This window comes from Theobroma cacao, chromosome 7 (genome assembly GCF_000208745.1).
Source record: "Theobroma cacao cultivar B97-61/B2 chromosome 7, Criollo_cocoa_genome_V2, whole genome shotgun sequence".
Classification (NCBI taxonomy): Eukaryota; Viridiplantae; Streptophyta; class Magnoliopsida; order Malvales; family Malvaceae; genus Theobroma; species Theobroma cacao.
This window is the reverse complement of record NC_030856.1, coordinates 4491866-4517870: the sequence shown is the minus strand read 5'-3', so window position 1 is coordinate 4517870 and position 26005 is coordinate 4491866. Positions and strand designations below refer to the sequence as shown.

The following is a 26005-nucleotide window of genomic DNA, read 5'->3' as shown; positions in this document are numbered from 1 at the left end:
GACTTTAGAAGAGAATGTGGATGCTACTACAAACGCATACCATTTTGATTTAATTTTGTATAACTGATCCATTGGTGTAAACTGACTCACCGAGTACAAAATGGAAACTTATAGAGAAAATTAACCAAAACCTGCTGTTTCACACTGGATACAAAATCGATTTTAGTAAATAATGATTGTTGTTGCTTGGCAGAAAAAGGATCTTGATCAACATCATTCCCTCCACATATCAGCAAATTCATCAGGCTCCAATGGATTAGATAGCTCGTGCATTTTCCTCCTTGTCTTGGCTTTGACTTTCTTCGCATACTTCCCGGCCTTCTGCCTCTTCTCCAATGCCCGGATCTGCAAATGTTGGGAAAGGAAGCACAAAGTGTCAATAATTATTAAAAGTATAAAGAAGGAACATGAATCTTGCCCTACTTTAACAGAATCCATCAAAATCTCATTAAACACGATAATTTGCACCACCAAAATCAAGATTAAAGTGAAATCCTCTAACCTGGTTTGGTGATACATAGAAAGGATTCTCATATAGTGTTGGACCTCCGAAGCTGCCACCAAATATCTTGATCGGATTCAAACAAAATCTCGGACCAACCTGCACAGAACCAGTATCTAGAATTAAATTACAATTACAAGTACTAGATAATTGCATTATGTAAATAAGAAAGCACATCACTGCATACCTCAACAAGGGTCATTTTATCAAGGCCCCCTCTTACCATTTTATCTGACTCATTATGAGGAACAGATATCTGCATTAAAAAACAGCAGTGTTAAAGAGTGAATTTAAAAGTTAATGCATTCATTAACAAATAATGAACATGCAAATATTTGACATTAGAGAAACTTATTCTAATCATTTACATCACCATTTTCTTTTGAAGGCTTCAAGAACAAAAATATCTATCATTCACAGCATACATAATACAATAGCAGGAACGCTGTCCCAACCCCCAATTAAAAAAAAGCACTAGAGATTTGTCAAAGTAGAACTAAAATTAAAATAAAGGAGGATATTCATTCAAGAGTCATACAATGTCAAGGAGGGCAAAGGAAAGAAAAAGTGTACAGGCATTTTCCTAGGAAAACTATGACAGTCCAGTCCAGCTCCTGCATTTAAACCTAAACAATCTAAGCGAAAGTTAAAAGGATGGAAATCCAAGTAACTGAATTCAGCAGCCCATCTAGTTGAAAATACTAGTACTGCAACAACAATTCCCATCCATTAGATATGCCACCTCTACGATGCTTATGGTTTGATTGGCAGCTATAAGGAGTTTAATACTAAACTAGCATCTGTTGTGCCCAAAAAATACAGCCAGAAAAGAGGCGTCATGAAACTTTTACTTTCAGTTTCCATCTTAAAACATTCAGATACAGCGACCTAGTATTAAGAATTTAATCTATACTATCAGAATATATAGCACACATTACAAAAGCACATCCTTCACAAACCTGGTAATTGCGGAACCATATGTGGTCATCAACAATGGAGAAAACAAAGACATGATCATGGTAAGGTTTAGATTTCCTGTGCTCCTTCGGAGTTCCAAATATCTGAAAGAAAAGAAGAATATAGAAAAGAAAGTGTCATAAATGGAACATTCTCATTTTCACCCCACAGTATGTTTTAAGTAAAAATGCCATAGAATCTCAACAATTTGTGCACAGATAAAAGGGGGGAAAAAACCTAAAATGCTGATATACCAAAACAACCTTCACATCATTTAGCAAAGAAATTTCACAATTCAATAAGGCGAAAACATTCACACAGGATGTGCAGAAGCAGAGGAACTGATAAGACAGTCCATGTAAAATTGTAGCCAATTGTGCATTTCAATACTATCTGAGAGAGTTTGAATTTACACTGCTACAAGTCAAAAGACTGGGAGAAAACTCAAAAGACTTGATTCAGCGAGTGAGGAAATACATGTTTTATCTATATGTGGGAAAGATAGACATCAAAGGAGCATTCTTTTCAAGAAGAAAAGGCATTATCAAGATACCTGCATGATCATCTCCTTCAGAAGCTTCCAATGAGCATCTTTTTCAAAATTGCCCGAGAAAGTCAACAAAGGACGTGAACCTTTCAAATGATTTCCAGTGAGCTTCAGTTCTTCCATTGTGTGCACTGAAATGAACAAAATGAACTTCACTAAGCCACAAGAAACAAGAAAATAACTGCAGACCAACTAAACAACATTCAGAAACTTATGTATATAGGGTAAAAGTCATAATAGTAATATTACCGGCATTAACCAAAAATTTAACAGATGGACCACTGGGACTCTTTGCCATCCATAGATAAAGATCCTGATGTTTCCTACACTGGCATAGACAACAAAAGTTGTAGATAAACATATCATATTTGGACCACAAAATTCTAAATTAAAGCAAGCTAAAGCCAGCGTATTTCAGCAGAAAATTTAAGTGAGTACCATATCAAGAGTTAATTTTGACGCAATGTTTATAATTGTATACACTCTCAGTGTCAAACATTGCAAGCTCATCAAACTTCATAGTTATAACTATCAAACCTGGCTACACTTTATTTTTGCAAAAAAATTAAAAAAAAAAACCAACAAAGCTTAGATGTTTACCTCAAAAAACAGACAGGAAGAAGAACCACTCAACTCGATAAGCTCATTCAGTGTAGCGCCTTTACTACTCTTCGACTCAACCTTGTTATCCTTCTTACAATGAGGCAAAAGTGAAACCATATTCAACATCAAATGCCTATACCTACAAAAGAAAACATTAAACCCAAATCAAAAACAAAGTCAAACCAAACAATTAGTCAAAAGAAAACAAACATTTTTTTTTTACCAACCAACCTGTAATTGATACGGCGTGAACACGTAACCATAACTTTTTCTTTGTTTCTAAAAACCTGGGAAGAAGAATCAGGATTAGACTCGGTTTGTTTTGCAACTTCTTCCTTGTCTTTCCAACCCACAAGTGTCCTCTTTGGTCTCTCTGGAGCTCCTTCATCTTTGTTCGTTGGTTCAGCTGTCTGGGTTTCGCTTTGCTTTCGTTTCTTCCCCATTGTTTAACAAAAAGGGAGTCGAGCGAGAAGAGTTTTTACTTGGGTTTTGGCTGCTGGAACAGACAGAGGAAAACTAGAAGCTGTTGGCTTTTGATAAACCCTAGTTAAAACCTGACTGGCTGACGCCTTTTCTATAAATGGGTTGGGCTTGAAGCGAATAAATATGGGCTCCTTAAGAGCCCAAAACCATGGAATTGAAGCTAGAGATGGGCCTGATATGGGCCATGGCCTTCTTAACTTTAATGACATTTTTGTTTTTATATATAAATTGAGTTGCAGATATTAAAGAAGACATAATATTTAAAAGAAAACTCTCTAACTACTTAAAAAAATTTAACTTAAAGTTATTCTCTTATTATTGACAATCAAATTTTTATATTTTTATTTTCGATCAAATAAGTTTTTATAACTAATGAACATTACTTATTATTTTATGTCACGTAATGCTAACGTAATATATTAACATATCATATCAGTGACAACATGACATAATGATGTGACGTAATGACACGGTCAAGTTACATTTTGCTCTTCATCTTAATGTCATGTCAATAATTTTTATTTTTATAATTTTATTGAGGAATTTAAAAAGTTTTACATAAAAAAACTTTACCTAAAGTTTGCCTTAATTTGATTGTAGCCGATTTACAACGAGGTTAAGCAAAATATGGAAGGCCAAGTTTGTTTCTCTTTTATTTTTTTGTTCAACGGTGTTTTTAATTTGGCCATTTGATCAACAGTGCTTGAGGGGAGGGAGCTAAATTGCAGCTTAATCAATAGACTAAGCATTTAATTAATGCAAAGATTAATTCCATATATAGTCCATAATGTCAACACACATTGATTGCTCCACAATATTAAGGGGTCTCCATTGCTAATTTAATAATATATTAATTAGTAAACTAGTTTGGCAAGAAGCTCTAGCATTCATGAATTCTGATTCTAATACATTATAAAATTAAATAGCAAATCTGTTAATTATGGAAGACTATCCAATCTTGATTCTCCCCAGTCATGATTCATTGGCTTTAGAGACTTCGGCCAAGCATGTCATTTAATTATAGCATTAATCCGTAATCAAATCATTCCTTAATTCTGGGTTCACTTCTAAACGTTATATAAACCCTGTCAATTGCAACTAGAGAAAATCATTCCAAGGTTAAGGCAAAGGAAAGAAGATCAAGATTGCAAAAATGTTGAAGCAAGTGTTTTTAATTTTCCTTGTTCTTTTTGCTTGCTACATGGGAGTGCACTCTCAAAAATTGAAGCATCTCACCAATGAACTTGAAGTGAAAGTGCCAGCAAGTAAGGTTTGGGAGCTATACAGGCACCTTGGAATCTCCAAGCTTGCTGCAGATCAGCTCAAAAATGTTATTCAAAGCATCAAGGTTTTGAAAGGTCATGGTGGGGTTGGCACTGTTCTCAAACTCACCTTTGTTCCAGGTATTAAAACCCTTTAAAACCAAATTTCTTGATCATTTTTGTAATGGTTTAAGTTTATATATATTTGGAGGCAAGGGGATCGAATTCTACTTTTTTCGAGAAGGATATCATGCATCAACTAATAAGCTAAATCATGAATTCTTTTGATGAATCAGGAAATTCAAGCTACACAGAGAAATTCACTGTAATTAATGACAAGAAGAGGGTGAAAGTGGCACGAGGTTTGCAAGGAGGATGTCTAGCAATTGGTTGCTCAGTGCAAATCGTTCGCTTTGACATTATAGAGAAATCCAAGACATCAAGCATCATCAAATCCGACATTTCCTATGCTGTCAAGAAAGTGTTCGAAGCTAAGGATCCAAAGCCTAACATCCAACTCTTGGCAGCTGCTGCCCAAATTGCAAAAAAATTTCTTGAGAGTAAACATAATGCTTAAAAATTTCTTGAGAGTAAACTATATATGATATCTAGCAGCTACACTCACTATATTGCTGTTGTTGGGGCAGGTTTTTGATAAAATGGAAATCTTGAACTTAGCACATTATTAATTTCTCAGTCTCTAATATATTTCCCTTCGTTATGATTGATGAAATTCTATGATCTTGAAAGCATGCTTGTTCTTATTCTATACGATTATCATGAATTCTTGAATTCTCTTTCCCTTTCGGATTTGGAATTGTTGAGAAATAAAGGTAACTGAAGAGTAAAGATTGAAGCAAGAATTGGCTCTGGGGTTGGGGGTCCAAATTTATATATTTAGCTTGGCATGGTTGTAGTTCCCTTGATTTGTCTTTTGTTGAAATGTATGGATCAACCAGGGAAAATAGGCATGGGAGAGCTCTTTCCAACACTAACTTGTTCTAAAACCAATGCTAAGTTTCCAGTAAGATTCAGACTATACATTAGTGCAGATGACAGATTCGGTACATACAAGGATGGAGATGGCTGAACTTGGTCACAAGTCCTGCTCAAAGACTATGCTGCTCTTCTCAGTTTGCTTCTTGATACACTGCCTTAATTAGCTATAAAATGGAAAACCAATCAGCTAAAGCATAACTCTGCTGTCATTGTTTTCTATGTTTGGCACACCATAAAAGTCAAAAAGGTGGAATATATATAAGGCAACGGGATTTATTCTTGGCCTTGATTAAATGAAGGAACAAAGAGGAAAAAATTGAAAAGTACGATTTGAAGCAATTCCAGCTGGAATGAGTTCAGTTCTGCCCAAGAATTTGATTGCTTCAAAATGCTCTCATACGCGTTTGGGGGTTCCAAAATTTATGATGTCTGTTGGCTGCTTGCATGTCTTTTGCCTTCTTTGACTTTTTGGGGCCCTCTTCATAATTATTTATGATATCTTGTTTGATGTTAACACTTAAGCAAATTTCTTACCAATAATGGAATGGTGGGCAATAATAGAAGCTAAAAAGGCTCCAACTTTTGGGACTTTATATCTCATATTGCTGACGATTTAGGCAATCCTTTTCCACTATTGGCCATTGGTTTTTAGCCCATTTTTTACACTAAGGCTACGGAAATTTCCATGGACAAACCATGCAAACACCAAATCGATAAATTATAGACAAAATATTCCGTCAACAATTCAATCAGTAAAATCTCTAATTAAGTTACGTACATGGTCATATATAATCAAAGGGAATCTATTGCAAACCTCAAAATCTTTATTCATTTATTTCTTCCAATATACAAGGTATAAGAGCATAAAATTTTCTAGTACAAGAAGATAGAAACAATGAGAATTCAACCCTCCCCATCAATTTGTTTTATTGGACCGATCATCTTTAAGCATTGTGTTTACTCTCGAGGAACCTTTTAGTAACCTGTGCAGCAGCTGCTAAGAGTTGGATATTGGGCTTTGGGTCATCAGCTTCAAACTCTTTCTTGACAGCATACGCGATGTCAGATTTGATGATACATGAAGCATTGGTTTTTGCTATGATATCAAACCGAACGATTTGAACAGAACAGCCCATTGCTAGACATCCTCCCTCCAAACCCTTTGCCACTTTCACCCTCTTCTCGTCGTTAACCACAGTGAACCTTTCTGTATAGCTAGAATTGCCTGATTCAAACGAAGCCAATATAAGCTCCAGGCATGGAATATTGAAAGAAGAAACATTGACTTGAAAAGGGTTATAAATATATATAAATTGGTACCTGGAACAAAAGTGAGTTTGAGGATAGTTCCGACCCCACCATCTCCTTTCAAAACTTCAACACTTTGGATGACGTTTTTAAGCTCTTGGGCAGCAAGCATTGAGATCCCAAGGTGCCTGTAAAGCTCCCAAACCTCGCTTGCTGCCACCTTCACTTCAAGCTCATTGGTAAGATGCTTCAACTTTTGGGACTCAACTCCCATGTTGCAAGAGAGAAGAACAAAGAGAACGAAAGAAACTTGCTTCAACATTTCTGCAAATCTTGGTTTTTGATGAATTTTGGCTTGCCTTTAAGGTGAGATTTACAGGGTTTTTATAGAGTGTAGAGATGAGCAAGGGATCATGCATTATATGTGGGATGACAATGGCAGAATTGAAGTCATATGGATAACAAATTAATAATGCATTGAGGGTCGCATTGGAAGAAGTCTTGGCCAGGAATCACGGCTGCTGGAAGGAGAGTCTGCCTTTTAACAACTTAGTTTTGGAAGCCGATTTTGATTTGATGATGTTTAATGCGGCTTACTTGTTCTTTTTCAATATGTGACTTGAGCCAAAGTTGATGAATAATTCTTGCCAAATTAATTTTTCTGTCAAAATTAATACCATTATTAGGGCAAAAATTTAAATAACTTTTTTGGTTTAAAATTTCATATAAATCTTATTTTTAGTAATAAATTACTCTCTCCGTCCTTTTTTTTTTGTCCATCTTTGATTTTTACGGATATTAAGATAAAAGCTTTCGATTTTGACATATTTTATGTTAATATTTAAAAATTTTTTATGATATAAACATTCAATACTTTTTAACATGAAAAAATAAAAAAATCATGAAAAAAAATTTTAATATAAAAACATAAGAGTATATATGTTTAAAAAAAGAAAAAAACGACTTCATTTAGAAACATTCCGAAAAGAAAAGATGGACAAAGAAAAAGAGATGGAGGGAGAATGACAAATCAATGAATTTAATATAATTGTGTTGATATTAAAGGATCCATAAAAATTTAGGAAAAGATTATTAAGGTGCTTATATATATTTATATGAAGGAAAATTGTGGACAAAAGGATATAGTTGCATAGCTTGATTTTGTCCTTGAAGAACAAAAGAAAGAGAAAAACGTTTACAGCAAGAACAGATGCTGTCACAAATACCTTGATTGATTACTTCCCAATAAATTAATATTGACTTTGACTCAAATGAAAACCTTGCATCAAACCTATATTGAAGACCAAGCCTAGACATTTATTTGGTCATAAAAGCTATAATAATTCATAGGCAGAGCTTGGTCTTAATAGAATAATTCACTTTGACAGAGTATAATTATATATATTATTTTATTGGAGAAGATATATTTCTATTATTAAGTCATATACAATGGTGGGAATAGTGGACAAAATCTGTTTTTGTTGTTATTAAAGAGTTGGCAAAGCTAATACCTTATCATATAGATTAGCTCATTGGATTGTGGCAGTTGCACTCTGGTTTTTTTTCAAGACATTTCTGTCATTTAAATCATTAGAGAACCTTGTTTCCACCACCATATCAATCCTGCTAGACCATGAAGGCAAGGGGTAAGGACCTCATCGACAGGGACGAAGATAGCCAAATTTTATTAAGGAGGTCAAATACAGTTAAATAAGAGTTAAAAATTTTAAAATCTTAATATGTTAAATTCAATTAATAATAAAAATATTGATAATAGAAATATAAAATTAAATATAAAACTATAATTTGTAAAATATAAATGGTTAAAAACGATATATAAGATTAATAATTTTTTCTTATATAATTAAAATTATTTAAATACTATATATTCAAGAGAATTTCATTTTAACTAAACATAAAATGTAAAGTATATAAAAAATATATACTCAAGTTAATTTTCTCTTACATAATCAGGATTAATAAAAAAATGATACGTTGATGGAATTTTAAGTAACAATGTAATATTACAACTTATATTTGAGAACTATATAATAATTTATTAATTTTTAAACATTAAAATCATAGAAAATAAAATTTATGTAACATAAAAAAGAAAAACATGACAGGTAGAAAGTAGATACCACATATTACATAACAAAAAAGAAAAAAAAGAATATAGTTAATAGTCTGTAGAAATTTGATAAAGAATATTTATAGAAACTTATAACATATGAATAAATAAATATAAATTAAAAAAATTTAAAATTGAGTAAGATAAGTGAAATTATTTTATTATTTTTATTTATATTAATGATTATATAAAACATTATTTTGAGAAAGCTAGTAATAGAATATATATAAAAGTTTAAAAATTTTTATATGTTATGAAAAAAATTTTGAAAGTTTTGTGGGGGGCCATCATATGGAGGCTCCGCCCCTGCTCAGCAGGAGGGGGAGTGTATGGTGTGCCCCCCATCACAACCCCATCAAGGGAAGAATGCATGCAGGGACCTCCTCTTGGGAGGTTTACGATGGGTACATGGAATGAGGTTGATGATCTTTTTCTTCCTATTAGGTTTCATAAACACAAATATATAAGCAGATACAAAACATATTAGTTCTAAGTTCTTGAAATTTCATGGATCAAGTTAACAGCTAATAAATCTAACTAGAATTCAATTCCATATAAGGTAATTTTATGCATAATACAATCTAGTTTTGTCAATGGATCACGCCTTATCTAATACATAACTTGTTACTAACATCTTTCATGCTTAGTTGGAATATTTTGGAGTTGGCAGAAGTAATAATTACATGCAAAATCACTTAAATTGTATCCGACGACAAGGATGTTAACAAAGAAAGAATAACCATAGAAGAAAAGAAAACAGCTGATGTGATGGATGCAGGTGGAATTTTTGGAAAAACTTTTTTATTTGGAACCTGCTCGAATGATTCTTGCTCATCCAAAACTGTGTGTGTGTGTGAGAGAGAGAGAGAGAGAGAGAGAGAGATGGCTGATCGTTTCTTTCCAAATGAAATGCCAGAGTTTGTGGCAGAAACAACGGTCACGGGTGGAACCACCAGAGACTCACTCACCAAACTCCTATCTTTACCTTACAAAACATTCTCTGATAAGCTCAAAACCTCAGCTTTGGACCTCAAAGAGACAGTACTCTCTTTTCAAAACTCTTTATTGGGTTTATCAAATTTTCAGTGTTTTTAGCTTCGTTTCATGCATAAATCCTTAGAATTATGCATATAGAGATTAACTTCGGCAACTTTATTGTATTTTCTGTTCTGGGTATGTTGAGATTTTTTTGAATTAACCAAATTTTGATTCTTTGTTTCTTTTTTCACTGCAAAACTCTGCTTTGGGTTGTTGAATTTTCATTTTGTGCTTCATTTCATGCATTCCCATCAAGTGAATTATGCATATCGACATTAAAGTTGGTACTTTACTGTACTTTCTGTTCTGGGTATGTTGAGATTTTTTTAAATAACCAACTATTGCCTCAAGAAATTAAAAAAAAAAAAGAATTTGGGTTTTTTTTTTTTAAGTTTAGAAATGGTTTGGTTTTGCTTGTTTCAGGTGGTGAGGGAGACATGGCGGTTGAGTGGAAAGCGAGTGCAAGATTATACTTTGTATACGGGTGCTCTTGGGACAGCTTATTTGGTCTTTAACGCTTACCAAGTTACCAAGAATGAGAATGATCTTAAATTATGCTCTGATATTGTTAAGGCTTGTGATTCTGCTTCTAAAGATTCTGGGTAATCTTTCTTTCTTTATCTCAACAGTACACAGTCATAGGAATTGCCTCTTTGTGAGAACTAGTTGAAATGGTTTTTGGATTCAGTTTCTGATTACCTGCCATTAGAAATGATCAATTATATTTCATGAAGGGGGGTGTTGAGATTACCTGGATTTGTTAGACATGGTGAAATGATCAATTATATTTCATGATGAACTTAGGTTGTTATGATATGATGGGTGGACTGCATAAACTTCATTGGAGTTTGTACATGAATGCATTTTAGTTTTAAATTCAAGTGATTTAGTTATTTGATATGTGAAATAGCCAAAATAGATGGAAGTTTATCACAAAGTTTAGTTCTTGAATCCTTTTTGTTGTTGTTAATGATGGTTGAGTGCTCAAACAATCGAATTTGTTGGAATCATTAATCTGATATCTGGTGAATAAGAAATTAACTCAGATGGTTTTCTGTTTACTACTCCAAATTGACAAACCATGCTGGAATGGTTGACCAACTCTTAGTCTGAACATAGCTTACATTCTGAAGGAAACTCATGAATATCTCAACTAGGATTATTATGGTGTACATAAGATTGCTTAAATTGGTTTTGCTTATGCTCTTGATTACAGTTTCTGTTGTAGCTTACTGCCATTGCAAGTGAGTATTCAAACTTGACCAGACCTGATATTTGATGCATGGATGCAGTCGTGTTACTTTCATTTGTGGACGGGCTGGTGTTTGTGCCCTTGGTGCTGTCATAGCAAAGCATTCTGGTGATGAGAGGTTACAAGATCGCTATTTAAGAAAATTCAAAGAGGTGGTTCAATGCTTTTCTACTTTTAACTTTTAAATTGTCACCCTTTCCTCTTTGGTCTTGCCTTTAAATTCTGATATTAGTTTGGCTCTGAGAGCAGATCAGATTTCCCAGTGACTTGCCAAATGAATTATTATATGGGAGAGCAGGGTTCTTGTGGGCCTGTTCATTTTTAAACAAGCATATTGGTAAAGACACTATATCTACTATCCGTATGGTAAGACATGTTTTCTCTCCTCTCTGCCTGAATTTTCTTAGTGAAGAGAATTCAATCAATTGTATTTATTTGTGTTTGACCTTGGAAATTTGTGCAGAGAGCAGTTGTAGATGAAATTATTAAGTCTGGTAAACAATTGGCAGGCAAGGGAAGATGCCCACTGATGTATGAATGGCATGGAAAGAAGTACTGGGGGGCTGCCCATGGACTGGCAGGAATTATGCATGTTTTGATGGACATGGAATTGAAACCAGATGAGGTGGAGGATGTCAAGGGTACTCTTCGCTACATGATTAAAAGTCGTTACCCCACTGGCAATTACCCATCAAGTGAGGGAAGTGAATCTGACCGTCTTGTACATTGGTGCCATGGTGCTCCTGGGGTCACACTGACCCTTGTAAAAGCAGCTGAGGTACTCCTCATTAGCCTACTTTTTCCCCTTGCAATCTGTTTGGACAAAGATTATGATAGTTTACAGAAATAAAGAATTTCCTCTATCTTCGAAGCAGCTACATGATTTGCATGTTGTTTTCTTTTATTATTAGTCATTGCCAAATAGAGAGTGGCCAGCAAATATGCAATCTCTTGTACTTCAATAGAACTAAACTTTTGTTGTGGCCTTCTGGATTCACATAGCCATGCATCTTGATGGGTACTTGATGCATAATTTGGAAGTGATCTCCAGGAGGAGCAATTAGCCCTTCCCCACCTCCTAAAAATAATCTTATATGGTTGAAAGCGCAAAAATGATTCGTAGTAAGTCTAAGGTTCTGTTTCTCTTGCAACTGCTTCAAAATTTTATTCAACAACACTAAATTAGGTCTGTAGCCCTGCCATTAAACTTTAGCTTGAGGGATAAAAAATCAGTCATTTTGGCCTTAGTCTCCAACTTAACCAATTAAAGGGAGAAAAAAAGAGAACTCATGATTCTTTTTGTACAATATTAACAGGTTTTTGGAGACAAGGAATTTCTGCAAGCAGCTGTGGATGCAGGAGAGGTAGTATGGAAGCGTGGTCTGCTAAAGCGAGTTGGAATCTGTCACGGTATAAGTGGGAATGCCTATGTGTTCCTTTCACTCTATCGACTCACTGGCAAAGTGGAGTACTTATATAGGGCCAAAGCATTTGCTTCCTTCCTGTCTGATAGAGCACAAAAACTTATATCAGAACGAAAGATGCATGGAGGTGATCGTCCCTATTCACTCTTTGAAGGTATTGGAGGAATGGCGTATCTCTTTCTGGACATGGGCGAACCATCTGAGGCAAGGTTCCCTGCTTATGAAATTTAAGTTGCTTTCAATGTATTTTTTTCCCTGTGGCTCTAGTATGAGAATACTTCCACGTCCTGGAACTTCACTCTTTTGTAAATATATATGAAACGAAATTCGACTTTGACCCAGACTTTATTATTTTAATTTACTTTAGCAAATGTCGTTTTAGTACTTTTGTTTCCTTCAAGTTGTAGAGACTATGTCGAACCTGCATTGGCTTGGAACTGCTTAACTTTGAGAAGGGTAACCTTGTCTTAATTTGCATAATCTACGGAATATAAAGTACTGGTCGTTGTTGAAGAGAGTCCCTGTTGGCTTGAACCTCTGTTACATCAATGGGCATCCTAAATCAAATCCTTTTCAGCACTGATTTGTCTCACTAATAATACCATGTCCATAGGTTCCACCTTGTAATTCTTGGATTCCTTTTAGTACAAATATAACTTTATAAACAAGAAGACAAACTCGAAACTAGATGACACGAGGATGAAGTCCTGTCCAAAGCCATATTCTGTTTCAAAGCAAATCCAATACTGAGATAACTCTATAGGTTTTTGTTGTTTTCGGGCCATCACTCAATGTAATTTTCTGCTACATCCGTGCTTGCAAGTTGAGCATGAAACATACGATTGGCTGAAATTAAAAAGGACCGTCACTTACCTCACTATCCTAGAGTTCCCATCAATTTTTTCTTTATCAATAGCAATTTGACTCAAAGAAAATGCTTGCTTGCCATCTTTCTTCATTCATTAAGTATGTCGGTTTCAGTTGCTTGCCCCATGCAGGTTTCCTTATCTCATTATAAACGAAAGGGCCAATGTGGCATGAACTCCTCTAGCAATATCCTTTTCTGTTTCCTGAATGATTAAAATATCAGAAATGTTTCAAAGTTCTTTGAATTATTTGTTCTTTTGGTTCTTCATATTGACAATGCCAAAGTAAACTTGAGCTTTGCAACCGGGGTGAGTAATTTTATTGTCAACAGTAACTCACAAAGTCACCTACACCTACAAAAGAAGAATGTTTACAACAGCACACCATCTAAATCCAGAATCTAAACTCATCCATGGGCTGGATTTTCGCCAATATCAAAGCTCTCCCGCAAGCAAAGTTTTAGAGGCAAGCACCTCAAGGCTCTAAATTAGGCCAAGCCAACAAGTTTCTCACTCTGCTCCCATATTTTGCGTGCTTTCTCCTGATCACTCGCTTCAGGAGACAACTGGTTCTCAAATGAAGCCGAATCCTTGTTCCAGCTCCAGTAAACACCAGATTTTGTCAAGCTAGGATCGCTCACAACCTACATTAGAAGCAATAAAATTGTTTTAATGCACACCAGATAAAACAAAAGTCGTGCAATACACAAGATCACTATGAGTGTTCACTGTCTTGGTCTTTGTTTATATACCTGAGCAAGTCTTTTCCCAGCTTCCTCTTCAGAGACAAAGCCCTTGGTGATGTACTTCTGGAATGGAGGGAAGAGAAGTCTGAACAAGGGAATGTGTTCCCTGAACAAGCCTGTGGTAGCAATGCAACCTGGATAAAGGGAAGCGAATGTGATGCCAGTTTCCTCATGGAAGCGCCTATGGAATTCTTGCATGGTGAGCATATTGCAGACTTTGCTGTCCTTGTAGGCCTTGGCACCATCAAAATCTCCACCATCAATCATGGTAGCGCTGTTCAGCCCATTTAGTCCCCCTGCAAGTCCCCTTAGATCCCCAAGGTTGGCCTTCGGAGGTACATTTCCAGCCAACGTATTCGTGTTTCCTGATTCATTGTACATAAACAACACCAAATTAGTGCATCAATATCGGTTTCTTGTATAAATTGCTCATTTTAAATGCACTGGTAGTAAAGTACCTGTAATAGAACCAACAATAATGAGACGCTTCAATGGATAATCAGATTGCGTCAGGTCATCAAGCAATAACCGGGAAAGAAGGAAGTGACCAAGATGGTTAGTTCCCACACTAAGCTCAAATCCTTCAGCAGTGAATGAGGGTTCCTTAGCAGTTGGCTGGTAAACAGCAGCATTGCAAACAAGAACATCAAGAGGCCTGCCTGATCGCTTGTAACTGTCCACAAATTGGCGGACACTGTCAAGCGAGGCAAGATCTAAGTGCATAATTGTGTAGTTTTCTTTAGACATGCCAGCAGATTTTGCAGCTCTCTCAGCCTTGAGAAAGTCCCTGCAGGCCATGATAACATGCCATTTCCCAGTTTCAGCCAGGGCCTTAGCCGTGGCTAAACCCAATCCAGAGGAGGCACCAGTGATGATAACACTACCCTTTCTTAGAGTTTTCTTTCCATCCATTGCAGATCTGCTGATTGCTGGAGTAGCAGTAGCTGTAGTCTGGGCCCTCACTGCTCCAGTTCTTTGGTTAAATTCCCTCTACAATGGAAAAACAAAAGCTTCAATTACAGGCAAAAGACAGCAATATTTTTCAATTTAAAGAACAAAAACAGAAAACAATTAGAGCAATGCAAAGATATCCACAGTATAACCCTTGTCACAGAATCACAACATCTGAAACCGTAATTTCCATTTAATGTGACTGAAGCATGTAATTTGAATGTTAAATCTTACATAATTTAACTAAAAAAACATGCAAAACCAAAACAAGAAAAGAGAAATGGCGGTTCTGTGAACTACCTTGCATCTTAATGCAGAGGAGCTGAAGTCAGCTTTGACAAGGTCTGAGAGTGAAACTCCAAACAGACTTGAATCCTTGAAAGATGCACTAGACTTTCCCTGCAAATATGAATTAACATCCAAAAGATGTCAAACTCCCACATTTCAAAAAGCAAAAACAAGAACCGTTTCACCGGAACAAAACTGAAAAAAAAAAAAAACCTCTTTGGGAACAGAGAAAGCAGCTGGAACCAAAGCAGCAGCCTGTAGAGCCATTACCAACTTTGAAACTAGAGCTACTCAACCACTTTGAACTGGGTTCTTTAAGACCCTTAAATAAACTCTGCTATGGGCTGACCAAAGTAAAGCTGAGCTTAGTACCGTAAAGAAGTTGTGGAGAACAGATTTTTAATTGTGCATATATAGGAAGTGACTCTTTCAGTGACAAAAGCGCAAAGTTTTTTGGATATGACAGGTAGAAAGGATAAGATAATTAGCAGAGGCTAATATATCTGCCACATCAATTCCATGTAGCCAATGAGGCTTTGAGTTTTAGATTTCCTGTGATATTTTAGCAACATTTTTTTCCCTTTGCATGGGGATGCTTTGGTCCTGACACCCAACCACCCCCCCCCCCCCCCCCCATTCCCTCCAAAAGAGTTATGGGCTGGCTCTTCAGAGGACTGAAAAGGACAGGGAGTGGTCTATGGTGGGGGTACAGTGGAATGGATTAGGGTGCTGCTGAATTGGAGTTGGGGTTTCGCCTGCAAGGATTTGCCAATGGCTACAAGGGGCTTGTGACATATTGGGGTCATTTGCCCATATGAATTCATGGGTTTGGTTCAAGCCCAATTGCCATCAAACTTTTTATAAAAGGAAAAATAAACTAGAAGAGAAAAAGCAAGGATATCTATAGCTTCTAAGCAGACCACATGTTTCATCTTGTCATCACCTTCCAACCCTTTGAAGTTTCTTTCGCTGGAGCCTACCCCTTTAGAGTTAGGCAAACTTATAGGTTCTGGGGATAAAATCTTAGGAACCTATAGCCTATAGTTTAAAGTATGAAAAGATAGCTTTGAAATTACAAATTTGCTTTACAATAACTAGCAAAAGCAAGCCTATAACAGATTAATATATGATAACTAATAATTTAGAAGGCTATGTAACACTAGCATGTGACCTTACTAAATCCAATTCAAGCATGGTTGGTGGCTGCTAACTTGAGGCTTTCATCAGCTTAAATGCCAAAATTGCCAATTGCCTGCTTTTATTTTATTCCATCTTTCTTCTAGACCTCACACTATTGGCTTTTTCTTTATTTCCTTATCAGTATTGCAAGTCCCAAACACATTATATCAATGGAACAATCATTAACATTACCCTGAAACCCATAATTGAGCATCTGCTTCACTGATTTGTAGCCAAAATGCTGCCACTGTTAAGCTTAGGGAAACAATAATAAGAACAAAAGAGAAAGAGCTTGAATGTTTGCAGAAGAACATAAGAAGGGACTGATGAGAATGAATAGTAAAAGAATTTCATTTTTCAATTCAATAAGCTTTCGCCATGCTCTTAACTCTACAATTCCCGACATCAGAAATACATTGGCTTCTAAATTCAAGGTGTAGTTTTTTTTTTTTTTTTGCTTCTAAACAAATCTATATTTTCCTCTGATGCTCGGCCGGAGTGACTTCCCGTTTCCCACATCCGATGAGCACAGGCACAAAGAAAGAAATGGATACTCGCTAATATTACAAATCTCAACCAATATCTCTCTGTACACAATTTAACCCAAAGGGGGGGAAATGGGGCTGTACTGACATATTATCAAACTCATTTCCCCCCTAACCCTTTTGAGGTTCCCGTCACCATTGTTTTTTGGCACCTCAAATCCGAACCGGCAATCCAAAATTTTGGAAAGTTCTAATCTCTCCTTGAAGGCCAGCAGTCACAATCACCATACCCCAGGCCGACATGCTCGGGTTAACCCCAGAGGAATAATCCACACTGCTCCTGGGGCTCCTGGTCCTAGTAGCCAGAAGAAGTTTTTCCTCTGGCCATGTAGCCGAGATTCTGTCAAAGAAGTAGCTATTGGTTGCACTAGAAATGGTTCCATGGAGAGGGCTATTGGTGCACCCGGATGCTGATAATGAACCCTCGTTTCCACTATATTCTTCAACAGGTGTAGGAGGATGATTGGCTGTTGAAACTTCGTCAATATTGTCATCAAAACCACTCTCATCATTTAATTGCGTATCTCTTAGACCCCATGCGTCACCCATGCCTGGCCATGGGATGGCCACTGATACATCTTTACAGTGAAAATGTTCGTAAGAGCATGTAACAGAAACTCCTTTATTTCTACTAGGCCGGGATTCTGCTTCGTGTTTCCACACATAAACATAAGAGTCCTCACTAGCAGAGACCACATATTTTCCATTTGCTGTAACAGAAGCCGAGATCTGGCTGTTTGTGTTCCGAAATCCTGTCACAGAATCAACACCAACTTCTGTGGAATCAGCACAATTCCAGAATTTCAAGTGGATATATACTACACGACAACTCTGCAGCTTTTTCAAGAGCAACCAGGAAAATTAGCAACATGTGACATTCATTTCAACCTCACATAACTAAAATTGTTATTTAGGGGATCATCATTAAAACCAGAAAAGACAAAAAATTCATTCACAAATAAGGCTGGGTAGAAGTATTTTTATTTTTTCCTTGGTAGTTCATCTCCTCAAGCCCTGTCAAAAGGAAAATTTGCTTCTAGAAACACTTTTCTTTGCTTCTCTAGGAAGGCCTCAAGCAAGGTATGTTTACTGTACTTTTATTGCTGAATTCTTTAGTTCTCATATTGCCTTTCAGAAAGGCAAATTACAGGTCATTAATTTACCCACTGTCACTTACAGCTTGCACAATCCAAAGTGCATTTCACAAGAGCACTTGTAGTAACTTCTATAAGGGAAAAACAACAGCACTTATTCAAACATCATGCTAGCGTATGAACATAGATGAAGGACTAAATTAAGCTTTTGGACCAAGATACTTTGTACACCAATACGCTTCCTATCTGACCTTCAAGTCAGAAGAAACCATGATCGTGCTAAACACTGAAGGCATCATTAATGATGCTAATAGGAAGATTTGCAGCATAGAATCCAAGTAGGAATAAAGGCTTTAGATTGTCTACCTAAGAATATTCAGGCAAACATGTGCATAGCCAAACACAACCACATAAATGCAGAATGATCAAACATCAAATTTAGATGCAACAATGACATAAAGTGATAAGATTAAGAGAAAAACGCTATCATGAGATTCAAAGATAAGCATAGGCAGAAACTACAAATGAAGTATCATATGTTTATACTTTTCTTACCTTTAAACTTGTGAATTAGATCGGCACCATCAACAGCCCGAATTCGCGAATCTGCAGATGTGATGAGTACTTCTGATGAACTTCCAGGTGAAAACTGCTTGAAGAAAGTAATCACATAAGAAGAATAAAGTTGACACACGGCATCAAGAAAATATACAACAGATTCTAAGTAAGAATCTCTGATTCAACTAGAGAAAGGATTTATGCCTTCCTTCCATATTTAGAGATCAAGCAGCAGGACCACTGGATTACCTGGAAACCTGTAATTTTCTTTTGATGAGATTTCTTCTTTTTATTCTGCAAATTGATCTGACTTTTTGGTTGTAATTTGTTCTCTGAAAAAGATGCACAAATGTAAATGTTTAAGAAAACTTCAGTGGTCAATGAACTGCACAATGAAGGGTGCATGCAGAAACAAGACAGAGAATTCATAAACTTGTACCAGAAGTATCATATAAACGACAGCTCCCTTTATACGAGCCCACCAGTGCACCCTTCAAAACACATAGAAATTCCATGAGCTACAGACTTATTCATTGTATATTATATAGAATGAACTTGTATTGACCATCACCCAACCTGCCCATCAGGTGTATAACATGCAGCAGTGACCATTTCATGCAGATCATTCCAATCAACGACTTGATGATCAGGAATGCTCCATATGCGAACTTTAGCATCTAGGGATCCACTAATGAAGTATCTATCATCAACTGGATTAAACTGGATGCAAGTTACTGTGTCAAGGCAGATCCACAGGAATAAAGCACAATTAGCCATATATAAACCAATTTAAATTGACAACAAAAGATAAATAATATTTTTCTTTTATGATGGATCTTTAGATTACTGATTTCATTGAATCTACACCAAGCACACTTAACCTAACCGCACTAGGTGCGCACTTCCAAGCCAGAAAGTTATACTTAAGGTATAGCTACACAGTCTTTTCAGTTTTTTTACTAGTACACAGCATGGTATTATAACTATGAAGACAGAAGGAGAATTTCTAATTATTCATCACTTCTATAGAGAAGGGTAATTATTAAAAAAAAAGAAAAAAATGAGAGTACATTTAGTAATGTTCTTGAACAGGGCCATTAAGAGAGTAGACTCCAAAGTTAAGCAACAAAAGACATGAAACTTACAATTTACTTACCATAATCACTGTGCGAAAATATTCTCGAACAAGTCTTGCTATTCAAGTCCCAAAGCCTCACTGTTTTGTCCATTGATGATGAGAGCAATTGCTGAAAAGAACAAATAGAAAAATCTTACTGGAATATCCTGCAGCAACATATTGGTTCATGATTCTAAAATAGGCTAAACTGGTGAAGCCGGAACCAAAAATTCATAAAGAAAAAGGTTCAACTAACAACAACCTCTCAAAAAGCATCCTAGAAATATAAACGGAATACATAGAGGCTTGACCAATTGAGTACATCACATCTGCATCCTTTAATATTTGAAGGACTTTTAAGGCATCTAATTACAGTATGCCATTAACATTCAGAAGTGGTTTCTAAAACTTGTGGTGGTAGACCACAACATTTCTGATCTTTAAACTCAATATTAATAACATGCAAACTCAAAAGTGATCATTTGACTCAAAGAGTCCACAAGGTATAAAAGGGTATCATCAGAAACCTTGAACAGAATCACTGACAAGGAACAAGGCATCAACAGAAACATCAAAGACAATAACCAAAATCAGAGAGAAGGGGTGACGACAATCCATAAAAAAGTTCAAGCCTCTTTCCAGATAATTAGTTCTTTGAACAAATAGAAAATTGATCAAAGCTAACCATCCAAAAGTGAACTTTTCACTGCTAATCATGTTGCCACATAGCAAAATAAACACATATTGAACTTTTTACTTCATTATCCATTATGTGCCATAGAACTGATTAAATTTAAATATACTTTAGTTTACTGTGTAGGGCTTTGCAAAATTGCTTTACTTCTTTGCTGTCATGTCACATCTAAATGCATGCAGGTCGTTTCCTAGCCAGTCTCAACATCTAAAAAGGCAATGCCAAATAGAAAACCCAGCAAGTAATATCACTTATAGTTGCCAGGAATCAACCTAGGGTCTTAGCATCAGCCAGGTTACCATGTTTTAAAATTTTACCATGAAGATCCACCAATTTCTCTTTGTTGTTTGCCTACCAATTAAAAAAAAATTACTTCATTTTTGTATTCCATAGATCCTTTGCAGTTCAAGAGGAGAAATATATAATTTTGTCAAGCAAAGCATGGAGACAAGCATTGTGTTGTCCCTTCGTTTCTTCATAGAAAAACAAGCACTCATGCAGGGCAGCAATAGTTTTTATGTTTTGATGAAATTCACATTTGCTTCAATCAGATATGCCTTTCACAAATAACATTTGATAAAGTGCAGTGCACACAGGTGCCCAAGTTCTCCATTCTCTTCCTAGTGAAACATAGCTCGGATTCCTCCAAACTCAAGGTAAAAGGGAAACTAAAAGATGGACTTCTCAGATCAAATAAAATTTCTTCAGTCCCATCACCAAATTTACTTCTTACTTACAACGATTGTAAGGCTTCTAAAGTAAAAAAGAAACACTTAACAAAGGTATTCCAACTAACATTACTGGTTAAAAATTTGAAAATCAAACTAATTACTCTATATTGGTACATATTTCTCAAAACACCTAAGAGGATTAAGGAATGATGACTAACCTGAGATTTGGACCATGAGAGGTCGAGCACATCATTCAAATGTCCGTGAAAAGAACAAACAGGTTTATCTGAAAGCGCAAAAACAGTCTCTGGCACCACAATATGATCCAGGCTCAGTGACTTTCGGCTTATAGATGACCTTCCTCTTTTCTTCTTCTCAGGATGGTGATCTGCACTTGGGGACAACAGAGTTGGCTCTGGAGATCCATTAGCCACAAGCAAAAAATTCAAATTCCCATCCTCAGGCTTTTCCATCAACAACTCCCCCTTCCTTTCTGACTCCACTACCTTCCATACAAGAATTACACAATCCTCACCCGCACTAGCGAGGTATTTTCCATCCAAACTAAACTTAATACTCCAAATAGACCCATTATGGGCTTGTATCTCTTGACTCTTGTAAAGAGCAGTGAGTTCTTTACACGACTTTCCATACGGCTTTACCCTCACTCTTTCCGGCCCATGAAAGGAAACATCCTGGCTATCATCTGTGGCAGAACTCGATCTCCTCCCACCCTTCTCTGATGACGTATCTCTCTCATCACTACTTCTTCTTTCCTTCTGACCCTTCACACTGCTCGCAACACTCTTCATACTCTTAAACCAACTCCCTTTCTTCTTCAACTTTGAAACGCCAACACCACCGCCATTCACATTCAAATCAGCATTATCCTTATTACCCTCTTCCACATTCTGTCTCCTCATCAACTCTTGAACAATCGGAGAATGCCCGACACACATCTCAAACTCCTCCATAGTCAACTGCCTCCCAGTCCCAACTTCCTTCAACTTATTCCACATCCCATCTTCTCTAATCTCATTCACCACAAACTCTTTCCCATTATCAAGATTCTTAATAGTACACACTTGTTCACTGCAATCCAACTCATCCTCCACAACAACCTCTCCACCACCAAATGATTTAAAACCAAGTTCCCCATTCAAACTCTTACTACTCCGCCCCGTGGGCGGCTTATTACATATAGATCCATTACTTTCACAGCTTCTTAAGTTAGCAGCCGCGGCATTAATATGATCACATTCACTATTGTTACTATCATTATTATTATTTACAAAACATAGACCGACAGAAAGACCCGAAGAAGACGAATTCGAGCAAACAGATAAACAAGGAGAAGAAGAAACAGCAACATCATTACAATCACCATTTCGGCTTGCATCACCGTCTGATTTTGATCGGACAATTCCAGCAGAACTACTTCCCCTTTCCCCACCACGATCTTGCTCCTCCAACTCTTTTTTTACCAACCGATCCGACGAAACCGATCTTCTTCCAAACCCTCCTCCTCCTCCGCCACCACCACAACCACCACCCATATCTCGTCCCGTACCCAACTCCGTTTCTGACCCTGGTCTTGTCCGGGAAAGACCCCGGTCACGGCTAAGCCCCATTTCTCGGAGCAACCGTGTTCTTCTTTCGGAAACGGAGGCGGGTTCGGAGATCCAGATGTCGAACTTGGAAACGGCCATGGGGAATTTAGGGACGGGAAATGGATGGTGGGCATTGTTGGAGCGGGTTATTGGGTCGGAATCGGAGTCAGAAGAAGGAGAAGTTGAATTAGAGCAAGAACAAGAATTAGAAGAAGCAATGCGATCAAGGGATTCGTAAAAATACTCCTCCTCTTCCTCTTCTTCGTCTACTTCTACCACTTCTTCTTCTTGAGTTGAATCGTCGTCGTCTTGGTTGTTGTTGCTACCAATGGGGTTTTTGCTCATGCTTTCTTTATGAGCACTCCCATTTCAATTTGCACATGACCATCAAAAAGAAACCACAAAAACAAAGTCTGGGTTCGGGATTGGATCAAAGTAAGGAAAGGGGCAAGGGTGTTCGGAGGGACTCCAAAGCAGACACAGTCAGATCCAATGGGAAGAAAAGGAAGTGGAGAAAAGGGTCGTTATGGGTTTGGGGGGTGGAGGGGAAGAGAGAGAGAGAGAGGAAGAGGAGAGAGTTGGGGTTTGGTGATGTCTTTGTGTGGGAGAAGTGAAGGGAGATTGATTTGATTTTGTTGGTTTTTGGTTTTTGGTTTTTGGGGTTTGTGGCATTGAACTGTGAAATGTGAAAGGTGAAAGGTGGAGGATCTATCTATTGCAAATATATATATTATATTATGAATATATAAACAATAGGCAAAATTAAAAGTAATAAATAAATAGCTTAAACAAAACTATTTTCTTCCTTCCTATTTCTTTTCTTTTTTCTCTTTTGTTTTATCATTAAAAATAAATATTTATATTAAAAAATAAGTCATTTTCTTTTGCAAAACGTTCAATTTTATTATTATTTTGTTATGTTATTATTCATAATATTTTATATTTCATCAAATTTGACTAACCTCCATCACCATTTATTTAATCACATTAAAAAAATCAAAATTAGATGACAAAAAATAGCAGACTTAATTGAATAATTTTATTAAAATAATTATTGTACGCTTCAAAAAGAAAAGTATTTAGCTTTGAAAGATTCTAAGTTCAAATATTAAGAAAAAACAAAATCGAAGAATTTTCTTATTCAAATAAATGACATATAGCTCATAATTTCATTTGTTTTATTCAATTCAAATTTTATTGATTTATTCGGAATAAAACATTGATAACTTAGGCGGCACGATGAAAATCGAAGAATTTTATTTTATTTTTGTTATATTCAACAAAATTATGCCATTTCATACATTATTTTACTCACTATGCATCAATTAATGATCATTGGCTAATTTTAACTAGATTTTTCTTTGATCAAAATTATTTACTTGTAAGGTAGAATTTATTGTTCACCTAAGTTACACGACAAGAAGTAACTCTTAATTCATAAATTACACATTTTTTATTTTAAGATTTGAACTCAAGATTTTTAAGTTGAAGTTTTTAGTTTTAACTCTTATTTTTATTAGATTTTACAAAAAATAATATTAACAAATGTATAAGGGCTTGACCTATCCTTAAGTGGATTTGGAGACAAAGGTAACACCCATGAGGTTAAGCTATAGTTACCCTCCATCATCAACATAACACAGTAGAAGCTAGGGAGATGCATTTGCATGGTTGGAAACTGTACAAGAGGAAGAGTTGGGCCTAAAGCTTTTGCCATTGAAAGCCCAAGAAATGGCATTTGCCAGAAAGAGAACAGCTAAATGTATGCAACTACCAACTGTTTGTCTTCAACCCCACACACATGCTGTCCAGCCCATTACTGTTAAGTGAAGCTGACGTCCCACAGCATAAATTCAACCACTTTTGGGGACCATTTTATTAATATTTCTCCCTTCCCCACCTCTCCCTCTCTCTCTCTCTCTCTCATTCTAGTTTTATCTCCTTTGTTCTCCATATTTTGGGTTTCAAAATTATCTCCCCTTTTTGCTTTAATGGGTAAAGCCAAGATGAAGATGATGATGCTTTTTCAACATGTAGGTGGATTTTTTCTGATAGATTCATGTGGTACAAACATTAAGAAGCATGAAGGGTCATTATCCATGCTTTGATAAACCCCCCCAAATAGATAAACATGCTAATGAATTCTTGACTTCTCCCACCTTAGAATTCTCAAGGAATGTAAGTATTTCTCAACGGAAAGAATGGGGAGATGGAACCCAACTATGTGTGAGGGGGCACTTTCAACTACTTCAATTAACATAGTAAGATGATATACAATCTCTTTTGGCCTTTTCACTATGAGGGCATGGCAATGACAGAGAGGAGAAGAGGTTGCTATATTCTGACTCTGGCTGTTTAGGTCATAAATTCTTGTGGGATCCTTAAAGGGGAGGGGATGTGTACTAGTCTTAGAAGCCTAAAGCCTTCGGTTGGGGGATTATATTGTCAACACATTGTAGAAAAAAGAGCAAAAAAACAGTTCCAAGTCAAAGGCAGAAAGAGTTTCCATTTCTTGATTCTAATCATCACATGTAACACCTTTAATCACGTGCTGCTTGTAAGTGCCCTCTGGTTTTCCACTCTGCCCATGGCCTAGTTGTAGACTTGTTTGCTGTAAATAGATTTTTCCCCCTTCCTTTATTAACAAGGCAACGACTTGCTCGATACATAGTCCATCCATACAAACATAAAATTATATTATGTATCGAATTCATATCCAATTTTCATGCTTGATTCTCTCAAATTCAAACAATAAAAGACTTAATGATTTGTGTACTGTGTACATATAATAATTTTTTGTCCCAACCCTTTTTTCTTTTGTCTTTTCCATGGAAAATGGGGTGACTTTTGAAAACCAAATGAAAAAGTTACAAAATGAAATTGAAGATAGTTCAATTGACAAACTAATGGAGGGGCTACAGTTGTATGACCTGGAAAGATGAACCCCCTCCCCTAACATCCAAACATGCTTAGGAATACAATAATTTGGTTTTTAGCTACCTAGCTATCCAAAATCAATTATTTAGTCTAAAAAAAGAAAGCCCTTTTCCTTCCTAGTCTCCAGCAAAAAAGGGGGCCTTCACTTCTTGTACAGCCAAAAGGGGATTACTAGTTACAACTCATTCTTGCACATGAAGTATGAGGAGCTCGTGCAAGAATTTTATAATTAACCCAAAAAAGGAGAGAGAGAGAGAGAGAGAGAGAGAGAGAGAGAGAGAGAGAGAGGAAGGGAAGAAGCCA

At 36.3% G+C, this 26005-nt stretch overlaps 6 protein-coding genes across 6 annotated transcripts; 2 read left to right on the top strand and 4 right to left on the bottom strand.

Annotated features, from left to right (window-relative positions):
- LOC18593878 (ribosome biogenesis protein BRX1) lies at window positions 18-3154 on the bottom strand. Its single transcript, XM_007021284.2, has 8 exons — window positions 2841-3154; window positions 2607-2748; window positions 2256-2334; window positions 2013-2137; window positions 1462-1563; window positions 690-758; window positions 503-601; window positions 18-345 (listed from the first exon to the last, which is right to left on the bottom strand). Exons 1-8 carry the CDS (start codon window positions 3050-3052, stop codon window positions 214-216), a joined length of 960 nt encoding a protein of 319 aa, XP_007021346.2. The 5' UTR covers window positions 3053-3154; the 3' UTR covers window positions 18-213.
- LOC18593877 (S-norcoclaurine synthase 2) lies at window positions 4246-5021 on the top strand. Its single transcript, XM_007021283.2, has 2 exons — window positions 4246-4495; window positions 4651-5021. Exons 1-2 carry the CDS (start codon window positions 4246-4248, stop codon window positions 4929-4931), a joined length of 531 nt encoding a protein of 176 aa, XP_007021345.2. The 3' UTR covers window positions 4932-5021.
- LOC18593876 (S-norcoclaurine synthase 2) lies at window positions 6182-6945 on the bottom strand. Its single transcript, XM_007021282.2, has 2 exons — window positions 6674-6945; window positions 6182-6578 (listed from the first exon to the last, which is right to left on the bottom strand). The coding sequence occupies exons 1-2, from the start codon at window positions 6921-6923 to the stop codon at window positions 6298-6300; spliced, it is 531 nt and encodes a 176-aa protein (XP_007021344.2). The 5' UTR covers window positions 6924-6945; the 3' UTR covers window positions 6182-6297.
- On the top strand, window positions 9419-12830 carry LOC18593875 (lanC-like protein GCR2). The gene is made up of 6 exons (XM_018125033.1): window positions 9419-9773; window positions 10194-10372; window positions 11063-11174; window positions 11272-11388; window positions 11486-11800; window positions 12339-12830. Exons 1-6 carry the CDS (start codon window positions 9501-9503, stop codon window positions 12675-12677), a joined length of 1335 nt encoding a protein of 444 aa, XP_017980522.1. The 5' UTR covers window positions 9419-9500; the 3' UTR covers window positions 12678-12830.
- On the bottom strand, window positions 13604-15703 carry LOC18593874 (protochlorophyllide reductase, chloroplastic). Its single transcript, XM_007021280.2, has 5 exons — window positions 15511-15703; window positions 15310-15408; window positions 14517-15048; window positions 14065-14423; window positions 13604-13956 (listed from the first exon to the last, which is right to left on the bottom strand). Exons 1-5 carry the CDS (start codon window positions 15562-15564, stop codon window positions 13801-13803), a joined length of 1200 nt encoding a protein of 399 aa, XP_007021342.1. The 5' UTR covers window positions 15565-15703; the 3' UTR covers window positions 13604-13800.
- On the bottom strand, window positions 16806-23446 carry LOC18593873 (WD repeat-containing protein 44). The gene is made up of 7 exons (XM_018124988.1): window positions 21374-23446; window positions 19830-19920; window positions 19250-19407; window positions 19113-19164; window positions 18923-19005; window positions 18671-18764; window positions 16806-17773 (listed from the first exon to the last, which is right to left on the bottom strand). Exons 1-7 carry the CDS (start codon window positions 23108-23110, stop codon window positions 17175-17177), a joined length of 2814 nt encoding a protein of 937 aa, XP_017980477.1. The 5' UTR covers window positions 23111-23446; the 3' UTR covers window positions 16806-17174.